The 15,788-nt window shown below is 46.0% G+C and overlaps 1 protein-coding gene across 1 annotated transcript in view; it reads left to right on the top strand.

The window, feature by feature from the left end:
* The window catches only part of RHOT2 (ras homolog family member T2), a 410,048-nt gene that overhangs the window by 64,252 nt on the left and 330,008 nt on the right, over positions 1–15,788 (top strand). Inside the window, exon 2 of the mRNA XM_086941319.1 lies at positions 3,104–3,162. Within this exon, the coding sequence (XP_086797445.1) occupies positions 3,104–3,162 (59 nt within the window). The remainder of the gene's footprint in view (positions 1–3,103; positions 3,163–15,788) is intronic.

Here is a 15,788-nt window from a genome sequence, read left to right as displayed (position 1 = left end):
GCGCTGACACACAACAGCCCGTGCACGTATTGGTACAGCATGGCCTGCGGCAGCGCACACTGCCCTACCACGGGGTCTCCCCAGTCCTGCCCTGAAGTGAACTAGCTATCTCATGCTCCATTCCCATTCAAGTCCTGGCCTCTCTTCTGAAACCACAGTGGCACAAGCCATAATGTGTAAAATCCGGTGAGGGCATAATACAAGCATTTGCAATGCAATAGGTCTCGCATTTACACGAGTTTAAGCTATTGGTATTATAAATGACAATGCATTTTATTTATGTTTTAAAAACCAAAATATAAATGAAAGGCATGGCCATTTACAATGCCAATAGCTCAAACTCGCGTAAATGCGAGACCTATTGCATTGCAAATGCTTGTTGATAATAAGAACCTGCTTCAACACCCCCTTACATTTCCAAATGGAAGGATGTTTTTCTCCAGAGGAGCCCCAAAGTTCCCTTATTTGAACGTCAAGGATTAGGTAATTTTACTTGAAATCAGTATACATGTCTACATGATATGAGTGTTGTGTAGACTAAAACGTACACAATGACACAAACTAAATGTATGTAAGCTCATAAGAAACCTGAGTGCAATGGCTATAGTCATTTAATAACTTTATCTGTTTGCACTTGTACCAGTCAACTATGAAGGTACAGTGTTTTTTCATGATACTACATTCTTTGAAGTAGTATTTTGTGCAAAGTGAACATTACCTTTTTTGCTCAGTATGTTTTACATTGGGATGAGTTGTCATCTTATAGATTTCTAATGATGGATGTTACAGCTAATTTGTTGACTTGTACACCAGAATTTTTTTCATTTCATGCTGGGAGAACTCAGAATCAGTTTTATCTTGTACAGATATGCAGGTTAAACTTATGAACAGGTGTGTTGCCAAACATCAAGTAGCAGAATCATTTAAAAACAAGCATTGGCAGAGCCAATAGGTCTCGCCTTTCGGCTTTGCCCAAACAGAGTTGTGCCTTGGGGGTGGGGAGATTAATGTACCTTATGGGCTGCTGCAAGTGAAGGGTAGATGGTGAGAGCAGCAGACTTGACGCCTTCTCTGTGCAGGTCATGGCACCTGTGGACCACCCGCTTGCGACTGACCCTCCGTGGGCTATAATACAACGCAGGGGGCAAAGGGAATACGAACAACGGGAGGGGGGGTGATAGCATGGTAAACACGGACAACGGGAGAGGGGTGGTAACCAAGGGAATGTGGACAATGGGAGGGGGGCGGGAGTATGGGCAACAACAACAATGGGAGGGGGTTGGAAACAAAGGGAATGCAGATAATAGGAGGGAGGGTGGGAGCATGTTGAACAGGGATACCAAGAGGGGGGTGGGAGCAAAGGGAATGCGGATAAGGGGAGGGGGTGTTAGCAAAGTAAAACACAACAGGATGTTATATACCAACCAAGACAAAAGAAAAAGTAGTGTAAGTACCAAAACATATGGCCCGTATCAAAAGGATCTATACAGACGGGGCAAACACCAGGGCAGAAACAAAACAGCCACAAGGCAGGACAAATTTACTGTATCCACAAACCAAAACTATGCCATTTAGAAAGGCGGACTAAGTAACCAATCACAAGTGGTGGGCGTGTAGTGGGTGTCTTCTAACTTCACAGAGAAATGACAGCATGCCTTGCACAGCAGTGCATGCGCGCTGCCTCTAGGCTCGACCTAAAAAAACTAGGATCATAAATCTTATCTGTATAGTCTTTGCATTTTGAAAGAGCAAGAACAGCTCTTTGGGTAAATAATGTCCACGCTGCAGGCATCTGCGTTCAGCCTTGAGGTCATCGGTTTTAATTGCAATAGACCAACTCAACCTTTGAGAGTTTAATAAAATAAGCAACATGGAAAAAACTAATGTTTATACTTATTATTTGTACACCATATAACTGCAAGGTTGTGACATTAAGGGCTTCTGCATTTATCAGCCTATTCTTTAGAACACAGGCCGCCACTTACTGCATTATAGACCACATACCTAGCGCATGTTTAAAGTGTGCACCCATCCACAAACAGCTCTACCTTTGGCTTCCATGAAAGATTGAAACATTTAAATGCTATCTGAAGTGCTAAGTCGTCTTCGCCTCTGCCTGCCTGCTTACATCTAGTGGCTTTTGAAGTGTGTGTTCCGTCAGCAGTCTTATATACTATAGGCTTTGCTGCCTGGAGCACTTACTGCCCCTCACACTAAAACCACTTCTCCTAGCTGCGTGGAAACACACGGGGTTGCTGCACACAGCCTGAGGGAGATTATAGTTCATTGTTTACAATGTAATGGTCTGTGTGCTGCAAAAGCCCTCCTTTTTCAGAAAGAAGGGGGGATGGATACAAGTAAAACGCAAAGGCGCTGTCTATAGGTTTGAGGTATTGTATTAAAGCTGTGTAGATGTTTGTGTGGCTCATAAAAGGCATCATTTGCACTCTGAATGAAAGATTCCTTCTGACAAGGGAAACCTCCCTGCTGGAACCCCTTTAATTTCAAGCTCCAGTGTTTGTACCTCAACAATGTGCACTACAGATGAGGCTTGAAGTAGTTGCGTCTTAACAATGTTCGCTGTATGTGAAACTATGAGTGGGAGACTTATCTTTGACTGTTGTATCTCAGGGAGTGCTGCGCTGATGGTGTCCCAGCGCTGAGTGAGTCAGTCAAGGACTATGTTGGTTCTCTCCGGCATAAACTGTTTGCAGCATGCCACTATGGTGGCTGACTCAGTAATATGCTGCACTAATCTAAATAATGTGATGTCTGTATATAAAAAAATTTCTGCAGGCAAGTACCAAAGTGTTATTTTTCCTGTACCAGAATCCAAATGTATGGCATCAGTTTGCTTTATGTTTAATACACTCTTTATTTCTATTATTACATCAATGCGACTTTCTGATCTCTTGGCTTATTCGCCAGAACAAGGTTATCTGGCAGATCAATGTTGTGTAGAATCCACAGAATGCTTGTCGTACTGAGTTGGGAAGTATGAGATAGAGCAGCTGCTTTATTTGTACAGGCCAGTGTGAAACCTTATGGTTTGTCTTCTGCTCGAATTTCTGTACTCAGGTTGTTCTTTTTCTCTTCTTTGCAGCCCAGGTGGGGAAGACCTCATTGATTATGGCTCTTGTTGGCGAAGAGTTTCCAGAGGAGGTAAGTGGAAAAATGCCTCATTTGTCATGATTGGTTCTTCACTCTCTATTCCCTAACCACTTGTTATTCTCCCCATTCTTGATAGGCTGGTGAAAAACCAAAGCAATAGCTGCAGCATTGTGTTCCTGGGGTATCGCTCTTCTAACCCACATTTAATCCCTTGGTTAAAGTCAACCCTGCATTTACAGGTGCCTCAGTAGATAATGCGTTGGGATGGTAGTTCTGGGGAAAGTAAGGGCCCAAAAAGGTATTTTCAAAAGAGGTGTGATTATCAATTTTAAGAACTGAGGGAAGGTGCCTGAACAAATTTGTAAAGGTGCTGAGTATGAGCCAGATGGATGCCAAGTAAAGGATAATTAACCGTGTATGAGTGTTTGACAGTAGGTCTTTGGTTGAATCGAGTAAGTGTGAGAAGACACGCAAAAGATAAACAACATGTAAGATAAGTGGAAGCCTTTTTTTGTGCCCCTGCTTTGACTAGCGCATGTACTATTAAGCTGGTGTTAGTTTTGTAAAACATGGATTGAAAGGTGTCATAGGATGTACTGTGCTGGTAGCACACTGCTCTCAGGAAGGATGAAAGTAAGTGTTGAGACATGTCAGGAGCTGGGAGAATAGTCTAAATGATCATGCTCAAGTATCTGTGGGTATGGTGTAATGTGTAAATAATGCAGGTTTGGATTTAATGTTTGGTTTGATTACACACTGTAATTAAACCAGTCAGTCCCCAACCCTATGCACCCTCCCTTTTATTTTACCATTGAAGGATGATCTAGTACGAATCATCACTTGATTCAGCCTCCAGCCCAGACACCAACAAAAGAGGGGAGGGTGCTTAACCCTCATTCCATGAGGTTGTCTGTTATGGTATGTAAGAATAAGAAGGAGTGTCCATGTCCGTTCAAAACAAGGAATTGTGTTCTGGAGGATTGCGATCAACTTTTCCATAGCTTAGAGGTTCCAGATTTTACACTACCATAATGCCAACGTTGACTACTTTGGGCCTTTCCGCCTATAAGTGACAATCAACCTCCTAGCCAACAATAGCTGTGATATGTCTCCCATTGGCATCGCCAATGGACATAAATCTTTGTTGTTAATCTCCACTATCAGCAACATCAGGGGATCAAGGGGGAGCAGGGCAGTGGTGACTGCTCTGATTTTCTGCATCACTTGGGTCCAGAAACCTTGAACACAACTACAGAATCACCACATGTGGATCTATGTTATGAATCTTCCTCTTCACACCACTGCCAACATATGTTGGACCCACCCCCTCCTAATATTGCCTTCTGGCGAATTGGGGTATTAGTTGAGGGAGGTAACTATTCCACTCAAATGATAATCACGGTCCTTGCTATGGTCAGTCACTAAATTTATTTATTTATTTATTTATTTATAGAGTTTTATATAGCGCGGACAAGACCCGTGGGTATCAGAGCGCTTCACAAGGAAAGAAATACACATATCAACATTCAAATAGCATTGATAATAACAAATTGATCTGAGGTAGTAGGTACTATACTCAACGCTGTGATTAGCTATGAGTGTTCCTATTATCTGTGCAATTACCAGTAGGTGCTTAACATGTAAAGAAATGACATATAGACATTATATTAACATTAATAGTAACAAATAGATATGAGGTAGAAGGCAGTGTATTGTAGGGACGTGATTAGATATATATACCCCTATTAAATGCCCAATTAGCAATAGATGACGAGCAGGCTGAGCTCAGGTCAGAAATATCCCATCTAGCTCGGTGGGGTAGGGTTATAAGGCGTTCAAGTGCATCGCAAGGATGAAATGGGTAGATAAATACAATGAGGTAGCAGTTAAATGTTTGATTGTGAGATATAGTTATCGGTGTCTAGCCTCAGCTTGAACACGACAGCAGTCATGTTTCATGACGAGGAGCGACCTCCATTCTTGTAGGTGAACGTCTCAGTCATCTTAATTTTTCTATGTCGGGTATTTACTCATCAAGTGGCTCTTCAGTTCCCGTTTGAATGTCATGGTATTTTGAATCATCCTGATGTTTGGAGGGAGGGAGTTCCATATTCTGGGGGCCGCTCCGGAGAATGCTCGGTTGTAGGTCTTTTTCTTGTGGAAAAAGGCTGGTCGTAGTAGTAGTTCTCCAGTATTACATCTTTCATAGATTCACATGCTTGTATCTTCCCCGTCGTCATGGTGGGAGTCTCACGGTAACAGAATGACCAAGCAGTATCATAGAGAAGAAAACTGCATAGAAAATCCCCATAGGGGCTGTATTATTTGGTAACCAGACCATTTCTTTGTTTTGGTCCAAAAGCTAGCCAATCAGAATTGCTGCCCTGCCCTCACACTCCCCAGCAGCAGCTTCCTGCCTCAGATTTCCAACCGCCTTCGTGTGAGAAAGGAGTCTCCCTGAGCTCTGCTCAGTTTTCTTCTGTTTCCTGTGTGAACTTTTGACCCTTTGGGAATCTGTTTACCGCCTTCTACCTTGAGGTATTGTGTGTATTCTTTTTGCTTAAGATGGCTGAAAGCTCTAAGAAGAGGCTGTTCAGGCCATGCAGATCCTGTGGGAAGGCTAGACTCTTCTCTGAAGACCCACATGAGGACTGCCTTTATTGACTCTACCCTAAACACCTGGTGAAGTCCTGTAAGCTTTGTAGAAAATTTTCTGACAAAACTAAGCGTGACAGGGAGGCAAGATTACTGTTGTGGCTTCAGAAGAAGAAGGCCACTCCAGGCACAGATTCTGAGGAAGAATCTTCTCACCCCACTCCTAAGAAAAGAAAGGCCTCTGTTTCTGTGGAGAAAGTGGAGCCTAAAAGGGGTAAATCTGAAGAAAAATTGGCATCATCTCTTCCTATTACTCCTCTGGGGAAGCAGTCTAGTCTTAAAGGTCCTGGATCTGCACCTTCTACCAGTTCGATGGTTTCTGCTCATAAGTCTGTGGTGAAACCTTTGATTCAGTCATCTTCAGCTTCATCTAAGGCTGCGTCGACGACCACGACGTCTACGGCAACGACATCGATGAGTAGGATGTCTCTGTCAGGCCCGTCGACGACGACGACAACGACGGCTTCGTCGACGGCAGGTTCGATGCCCCGAATGTCGACGGGGGTCCCGTCGACGAAGGTCCCGTCGACGAAGGTCCCGTCGACGAAGGTCCCGTCGACGAAGGTCCCGTCGACGAAGGTCCCGTCGACGAAGGTCCCGTCGACGAAGGGTCCGTCGACGAAGGTTCCGTCGACGACAGTCCCGTCGACGAAGGTCTCGTCGACGAAGGTCCCGTCGACGATGGTCCCGTCGACGGAGGTTCCGTCGACGATGGTCCCGTCGACGATGATCCCGTCGACGGTGGTTCCGGCGACGAAAATCTTACTTTCGACGGCTAAAACTTACAGTTCTCCTCAATCAAAGACCATGATCTCGATACGCTCTTTTCAGTCGACAAGAGGTGCGGCTACCTTCAGTAAGTCCGCGGAATTCACCTCTTGGACAAAGATCTCTCCATTGCCGCCATCATCGCTGTTGGAGCAGGATTCGGAGGGAGAGGAGTCCTCAGGTGCTGCCTACAGCCCCTCTCAGCTTCAAATAAAAAGTCAGGATACGGATGAGGAGGAAACCTTTTCCTTCAAGGACAGGCCACAATCTGCCAGATATGAATCATTCCAGGAATCTGGTGCCTATGAAGACGAAGAAGAGCAGCACGAGGACTCACGGGAGGAGGAACGTCAGGAGACAGTTTCCATACCTCTCACCCTTGTGTCTGACCTTAGACTGATGCTGAACGACTACTATCGTCGCTTCCCGGAGGCGAACTCATCGCAGCCAGCTACGCTCACGCCTCCCACGCAGACGCCTAAGCAGGCACCTGCCCCGCAAAATCAGGGAGTTCAATCTCCGCAGGTGGTTACCATTAGGGATGACCTAACGGACTCTGAGGAAGATGAAGAGCCCGAAGAGGGAGAGCTAGTCCATGATGCCTCGGGCAAGGAATGGGACGAGTACGTTTTGCCTTCAGCTGCATCGCCTGAACCACTCAAATCTACCTCCCCTCCTCAGGACATCGGAGGCTTCCACGATATTATGGAAAGGGCGGCCAAGAGATTCAGTCTGGAGGTGGACGTACAGGAAACGGATTGTTTCTTGTACGATTTCAAGGACGATAACAAGAAGTCACTCCGCTCAATACCTATTATCCCGCATTTATGGGAGGAAGGCCTCAGGATTCTAAAAACACCAGCCTCCATAGCGGTTTCAGTTCCGCGAATTGAAAAGAAATACAGAGCTCCAGAATCTACGGCAGCCTGCCTCATTGGTCATCCCAGGCCGGAATCGGTGGTGACACAGGCGGCGCAAAGAAACTCAAAAAACCCGGTGGCTACGTCACTTGTGCCACCAGACAAGGAAGGGAGGAGAATGGATGGAGCGGGTAAGAGGTTTGCGGTCATGGCAGCCTCTACCATTAAAGCGGCGAATGCGATGGCTCTGCTAGGCCGCTACAACAGGCAGATATGGTCAGATCTGGCCCCCATCTTATCGGCGCTTCCAGAGGATCGAAAGGAAGAAGCGGCAGCCCTTCTCAAGGAAGGAGCAAAATCAGCTGCTGAGTCTATTGACATCGCCATGGATGTTTCGTCCCTAGGCTTCAGGCAAATGGCAGGGGCGGTCTCGCTTCGCAGACAGGGCTGGCTAAAGGCGACCTCTTTTCGACCAGAAGTGCAGGCGAAGATTGTCGATATGCCCTTCGATGGTGAGAACCTGTTTGGTAAACATATCGATGAGGCTTTGCAAGGCATAAAGTCAGACACTGATACGGCTAGAGCGCTGGGATCTCTCCAGCAGGGGAGGTTTCAGTCCTTTCGGAAGAGGGGCGCAAGAGGACAGTTTAACCAACGATCCTCTTTTCAATCTAACCGATATCAGCCGTACAGTCAGCAGGGATATCGTCAGTTTAACTCCAACAACCAGTACAGGTCCTCCAACTCCTCTTACCAACAACAGTCCAGAGGTAAATCCAACGCCAGGGGGAAAAATCAGCAGTCTAATAGACGTCAATGATTTCAGGCAGGCGCTCCCCACAATGCGGATCCCGGACAACGACCACTATCTGTCTCAATACTACGCCAACTGGATGTCCATAACATCGGACAGATGGGTCCTGGACGTCATCAGCAGGGGCCACACACTGGAATTTGTGGAAATACCACCGGACCACCCTCCAGTGCTCAGGCCCAACCATCATCGCAAAGAAATGCAGATGGAAGTTCTCTCGCTCCTACAAAAGGGAGCCATAGAGGAAGTACCACAGCATCTCAGAGGGAGAGGCTTCTATTCACATTTCTTTCTCATCAAAAAGAAACAGGCCCAGAAATGGAGACAGGTATTGGACCTGAGGGATCTCAATCATTACATAAAAAAGATACCCTTCAGAATGTTGTCGTTGCAGGAGATCTTGCTCATGTTAAAGGGCAAGGACTACTTAGCGTCCTTGGATCTCATGGATGCGTACTTCCATATTCCCATCCATCGGAAGCACAGGAAGTATTTGAGGTTTGCTGTGGAGAGTCGCCACTTCCAGTTCAAGGTCCTGCCGTTCGGACTCAAATCAGCCCCGAGGGTATTCACCAAATGCATGGCCCCGGTGGCGGCCCACTTAAGGCTACAAGGCCATTACATCTACCCATACCTGGACGACTGGCTGGTGACAGGTCCATCTTTCAGGGACGCAGCGGAAGCTCTACAGAACTGCGTCCGGTTGTTTCAGCGTCTAGGCCTGAGAACAAACCTGGAGAAGTCCTCGCTGACTCCGGCCCAGGGCATACAATTCTTAGGGGCATGGATATGCACCAAAGAGGGAAAAGCCTATCCTTCCGAAGATCGGATCAGAAAGATCAGAGGACTGACGACTTCTCTACAAGCAAAAAAGTCCACTTCCGTGAGGATTTACAAGTCCATGTTGGGGATGATGTCATCCTGCATCCCGTTGGTGCCAAACTGTCGTCTAAGGATGAGACCTTTGCAGGAACAACTCGACGAGCAGTGGGTACAGGCCAGCGGAACCTTCGAGGATCGCATTACCATCACGACCAGTATGAAGGTGGCCATGTCATGGTGGAAGATCCTAAAAAACCTAAACCAGGGACTGAGTTTCATTCCTCGGGATCACGACTTCATGATGACGACGGACGCTTCACTGAAAGGATGGGGCGCGCATCTTCAAGAGCTGGAGATTCAGGGCCTTTGGTCAGATTGGGAAGCTCAGCTTCACATAAACATGTTGGAGCTCAAGGCAGTATTCCTAGGGCTTCAAGCTTTCCTTCCCAGAATACGTCATTCGTCAGTACTGATTCAAACAGACAGCACCACGTCCATGTTCTACCTGCTGAAACAGGGCGGGACGAGATCCAAACAGCTGTCAGCACTGGCGCAAAGGATCTGGAAGTGGCTCATATCCAACGAAATCTCGATCCAAGTCCAGCATATACAGGGAGTCCTCAACACTCGGGCGGACGCCCTGAGCCGCACTTCCCATGCGACACACGAGTGGGAACTTCACGACACTCAGATTTGCATTCTGTTCCAAAGGTGGGGCACTCCCACATTAGATTTGTTCGCGACTCAAAGCAATTCAAAGTGCACTCACTTTGCGTCAAGGTACCGTCAACAGGGATCCATGGGAAATGCATTCCTCTTGGACTGGACGGGAAGGTTTGCATACGCGTTCCCTCCGTTCCCGTTGATTCCGCGCATCCTGCGCAAGATGAGACTGGAACCGTGCCGGATCATAATGATTGCTCCAGCCTGGCCAAGGCAGGCGTGGTTTTCAGACCTCCTTCAATTGTCGAGGGGCGACAACATCCAGCTACCGACATTTCAAGACCTCATCTCCATGGAGAAAGGCCAGATTCTGCATCCGGATCTACGCTCTCTAAAGTTGTCCGCATGGAACCTCACGAGCGTGAATTTCAGGACCTAACTATTTCGCAAGAGTGCAGGCATATCCTCTCACAAGCGAGAGCTGTATCCACGAACAAAACATATACAGCAAAATGGACCCGGTTCTGCCACTGGTGCAACAGACAAAGCTTGCATCCTTTCGAGGTTCAGCCTGAGGGTATCCTGCCTTACCTGCTCTTACTATCAAAGTCAGGCCTTTCGCATGCTTCAGTCAAGGTGCACTTAGCAGCAATATCAAGATTCAGGCGAAAGCCAAACGAACCATCTCTCTGGTCATCCAGAGTAATAAAGGAATTTATCAAGGGACTTTTTCGAGTCTTTCCACCCATCCAACGACCACCTGTACCGTGGCACCTGAATACAGTGCTATCACAGCTTATGAGGCCACCCTTTGAGCCCATACATAAGACAGACTTGCAGTTCCTGTCCTGGAAAACAGCCCTCCTTCTCGCCTTAACATCTGCAAGGAGGGTTAGCGAGATCCAAGCCTTTTCAGTGGAGGAACCCTTCTTACAATTCCGTCAGGACAGGGTTATATTGAGAACTAATCCTATCTTTATTCCCAAGGTGGCGACGTCTTTTCACCTGAACGAACCCATTATTCTACCTACTTTCTTCAGCAAGCCCTCATCGGAGGCAGAAAGAGCCTTACACTCTCTAGACATTTCAAGATGCCTAAAGTTCTACATTGAGAGGACAAAGCCGTTCCGTAAGTCCAAGCAATTGTTCATCGCATTTGAAGGGCAGAGAAAAGGTCTTTCATTGTCGAGACTGAGTATTGCTAGATGGATATCCTCAGCTATCCTGAAATGTCATGACAAAGCGGGGAAGCCGCTACATTCTAAAGTGCAGGCGCATTCAACGAGGAAGATGGCAACCTCGATGGCCTTGTTCGCAGGAGTGGCACTGCCAGATATCTGCAGGGCAGCAACGTGGAAGAGTGTCCACTCGTTCACAAGACACTACTGTCTGGACACTGCGTGGAAGGAGGACACGGCAGTGGGTCAAGCTGTTCTGAAGCGTCTATTCCAGTAAGGTATGGCCTAATGGCATATTGTTTTTTGCTATACAGTACTTTGATGTGTAATTACATGCATTTATAGTATTGCTGATGTTTTTCATAGCTATTATTAGGTCATTGCTTTGCGGCGGAGCTTCCTTCTAGGTTCTGTCCTGGAAACGCTACGGATATGGTGAGCACTGCTTACTACTCTGATACAAGCATGTGAATCTATGAAAGATGTAATACTGGAGAAGGAATTAGTTACTTACCTGTACACTATAGTTCTCCAGTATTATCTTTCATAGATTCACATGCGCCCGCCCGCCTCCCCGTTTCTCAGGCAGATCTTGTTCTCGGAATTTATCCTTGTCTCTCACTCGGGGACGGAAATCTGAGGCAGGAAGCTGCTGCTGGGGAGTGTGAGGGCAGGGCAGCAATTCTGATTGGCTAGCTTTTGGACCAAAACAAAGAAATGGTCTGGTTACCAAATAATACAGCCCCTATGGGGATTTTCTATGCAGTTTTCTTCTCTATGATACTGCTTGGTCATTCTGTTACCGTGAGACTCCCACCATGACGACGGGGAAGATACAAGCATGTGAATCTATGAAAGATAATACTGGAGAACTATAGTGTACAGGTAAGTAACTAATTCCTTCTTTAGCGCTTCTGGTTATTCTGTTACCCCCTGAAAGCTTAAGTTTCTTAGCCAGGTATCTAGGCGTGTTATGGTGGACCGCTTTGTGTGTAATGCAGGCCATCTTCATTTGGATTCTGGCCTCGTAAGGTAGCCAGTTTAGTGCTTTCAGGTGCGGGGAAATGTGATCGAATTTTCTCGTTCCCGTAATGAGTCTAGCCGCTGCGTTGAGGCAGGCTTTTAGTGGTGCTGTGGCTGTTTTCGGGAGACCCGCTAATGTGGTGCAGCCGTATTCGATCCTCGAGATGACTAGTGATTGGATAGCCAGTTTTAGATCCGACTCTGAGATAAAGGGTTTCACTTTCCTTAAGTAATTCAAATGGAAGCGGGCGCTCTTGGCCATTGCGTTAATATGATCTTTCATGTCGAGGTTTTCGTCTAGTATAATTCCAAGTGATTTGACTGAATTAACTAGGGTCGGGGTACAATTTTGCGCCGTCACCAGTTTGGACCATTCTTTAACTTCAGATTGGCTCTTTGTCGGTGAAATTAGCAAGAATTCTGTTTTCTGGGAATTCAGTTTCAGATGGTTTATTGTTAACCATCGCAAAGCTCTCTTTAGTGTTCTGTTCATTAGGTCGATGTCCTCAAGGGAGGCTATTTTTATGTATAGTTGCGTGTCGTCTGCATACATATGATAGGATACCTGTGATTCTTGAAGGATCTCCGTGAGAGGTTCAACATATAAGTTGAATAGATCTGGGGAGAGCGTTGATCCTTGTGGAACTCCGATTGCATTGGGGCTCGGGGCTGAGATTGCTTGGTTAACCAGGTATCGTTGAGTCCTGTTCTGTAGGAAAGAATTGAACCATTTCAGCACGTTCCCTGACAGACCCATCCTGTCTTGTAGTCTGGTCATTAGCAATTCATGCTTTACCGTGTCAAAGGCTGATGACAGGTCTAGGAGGATCAATAAGCATGTTTGATTTCGGTCTAGGGCTTGTAGGGCGTCATCAACAATATGCAGGATCGCAGTTTCAGTGCTGTGACCAGTTCTGAATCCTGATTGGCAATCGTCAAGTAGCGAAAATTTAGCGATGTGTTGACTTAGTTGGCCCTGCACGCATTTCTCAATGAGTTTGGCCAGTAGAGGGATGTTGGTCACTGGTCGGTAGTTGTTCGGGTCAGTTGCGTCAGCCGTCGGTTTTTTGAGGATGGGCATTATCTGCCCTGTTTTTAGGCAGTCCGGGAGGGTCCCTTGTGTAAGTGAGGCATTTATTATATCGGTCCATATCGGAACTAGAGTGTGGCTGACTTCTCTTACACATTTTCCCGGTAGAGGGTCTTGGTAGTGGTTGTTTGGCTTAAGTTCCGCCAGCGTTTTGGCGATTTTTCCCTGGTCGTATAATTCAAATGTGTCCCATTTCGCCTTATTTTTTGTTTGAGGACCCTCTGCTGAGACGATGGCCTCATTTTTAGGTGGAGGAAGGGTCATAATGTTAGTTGCTGCATTTGTGAGTTCAACTTCTAGCACTTTGGATTTTTCCGTGAAGTGTGCAGAGAATTCCTCGCAGCTTATGGGTGTTTTTGTCTTCTCATGAACCGTTTTGGCCAGTTTATTCGACTGTAGTTTTAAAATCTCGAAGAGCTTTCGAGGTCTATTTAAGGCACTGTCCAATTCAGATCTGATAAATTCTTTTTTGGAGTTGATAATCTTTTTGTTATATTCTTTCCTTGTCTTTCTGAGGGCTTTCAGTTCAGGGGAGGAGGGATGCTGTCTCCATTTCCTTTCAGCCATTCTCAGTTTGCGCCTATCCTCATTCAGTGATTCATTGAACCAAGGGTTTTTTGGTTTCTCTGCGACTTTTTTCAGTTTTTGGAGCATGGTGTCATTAACGATATTGCCAATTGAGGTTAGGTAGTGGTCAGTCATCTCATTAACATTCTGCTTATTGTTGGGTGGTTTCAGGTCTGTCTCACACCTTTCGACCAGTAGATCGATATTTGCCTCTTTTGTGTCTCTAATCAGTTTCTTGAGATTGCGTGGTTGCACGGTCCTGCCCTTTTTCATTGTAGGTAACGTGAATGTTATGGTATGATGGTCCGACCAATCACATGGGTCTATAGAGAGGATTGATGCCTCATCCTTTCTTGAAATAATCCAGTCTAAGGTCGCTCCATGTGAGTGCGTGGGTTGGTTGCAAGATTGTATAAGTTTTAGCTCACTGAGGAAGTCTTTGAGCGAGTTGACCATTTTGTCATTGCCGTCATCCCAGTGGAGGTTAAAGTCGCCCAGGAATATGTTATTGACCTCCGAATTAGAGTTGGTCGTTATGATCTCCATCAGTTGCTCGGCGAACTTTGCGTTCTCTCCTGGTGGGTGGTAGAATGCGTGCAAGTTGCAGTTTTGATTATTTGGTGTTCTCACCTTAATACCAAGGTATTCGCAGGATTCTAGGGGGTCAGATTGGAATTGGCAGACCTCAATCTCTGAGCGGTGAATGCAAGCTATGCCTCCTCCCACATTCTTTGGTCTGTCTAATCTGACGATGTTGTATTGTGGGGGTATTAAGAGATCCATGGTAGGAGAAGAAGATTCATTGAGCCATGTTTCGGTGAGGATGGCCAGGTCAATTTCCTTATTAATGATGAGGGCAGCTATGTCTGATGCGTGTTTAGTCGCCGAGCGACAATTAAGTAGTAGGCAATTCAGGGGTTTCTGTGTTTTAACGAGTTTTTCGCTATCGGATTTGGGAGCTGTTAGCTGAATATGTTGTAAGTTTTGGTGAATTGCTTTCCTGTCATTCTTTCTGTACATTCTGTTAGAGTCAATAGGTACTGTTTTGATCTTCTCCTCCCTATTGCAGGCAGGTTGTTCATACGATTCGAGTAAGGCAAGAGCTTCTTCTTTTGACAGGGGCTTAGTCCTGATAGGTCTGTTGGGTCTGAGTACCAGATTCTGGATGTGTGAGACCTTGGTGTGCGTACTTAATGCCATCTCCCAGATTTTCCCAATTGTCTGTGAGATTTTTATCGAGTTTTGTGTCAGGTTGCCTACGAGCTGCTCAACCTGTGGTGGCTATGGCACAGAGCAGACATGCTTAACTTAAAGGGAATGTATAAAGTATTTATGCGGTACCAAAACAGTAATAAAGTCAAAGCACAAGAAAAATCCCAAACCTATTTTTAAAAATATAGATTACATTTTGATAAATAAAATTTAATCAAAATGTTTTTTCAAAAGTAAAAAAAAAAATAGCGTCAAAATAGCATTAATTCTCTACCACGGTCAACTAGTGGTGGTAGACCTGGAGCAAGGTGCGATTTGAGGACAACCATTATTGATTGCAGGCTGGCTAGCTATAGAATTTGATCCAGTCGAACGTTTTTCTTCATGCTGAGTTTCTGAAAAGGAACTCCACCATCTCATCAGGTCAAGCCTGCAGGTTTTGGTAGAGAAGGACTCTGTGAGGTCAGGTATTCGTCACACTAGGTCCATGTGAAGCTGTTGACTTTTGGTGGGAAAGTGCTGTGCAGTAGAAATTTAAATTTTGTACCCAAGGAAGGCTTCTTGTCGTAGCCAAAGAGGGCTACTTGAGGTCTAAAACCTTTTCCGGAAAGTCCCACTGAAACAGATTTGCGGCTGGGAAAAGCTTGGAGTGGGGTAAACCGAAATCCACATCCCAGTGACCATGCACCTTCGTCTGGAGGTCTGTGGAGCCCAAAAGTTTTAAAGTCACAGGTTTCTCAGGATGTTAGGAGGAATACACTTTGACACAGCTGAGGGTTGCAAGACCTTAGGAATAGCGCTTCGGGGTCAAGACACACTTCATCTGAAGTCTCCAGCAGTTTCCAGGGCAGGTCCAGTTGAAATTGGTCAGCTGGGCAATTGCAGGATATGTGTCTTGTAGCTTGAACAGATCAGCCTTATGACACATAGGATCCCAGTTACAAGGGAGAGGTCAGGTCCAGTCGTTCATGGCTCATCTCAGACAGCAGGTTGAGTCCTCTTCTTAACTTCCACAGGTTCAGTTG

The sequence above is a fragment of the Lissotriton vulgaris genome, chromosome 10, assembly GCF_964263255.1.
Source record: "Lissotriton vulgaris chromosome 10, aLisVul1.2, whole genome shotgun sequence".
NCBI lineage: Eukaryota > Metazoa > Chordata > Amphibia > Caudata > Salamandridae > Lissotriton > Lissotriton vulgaris.
This window is presented reverse-complemented; position numbering and strand designations above follow the sequence as displayed.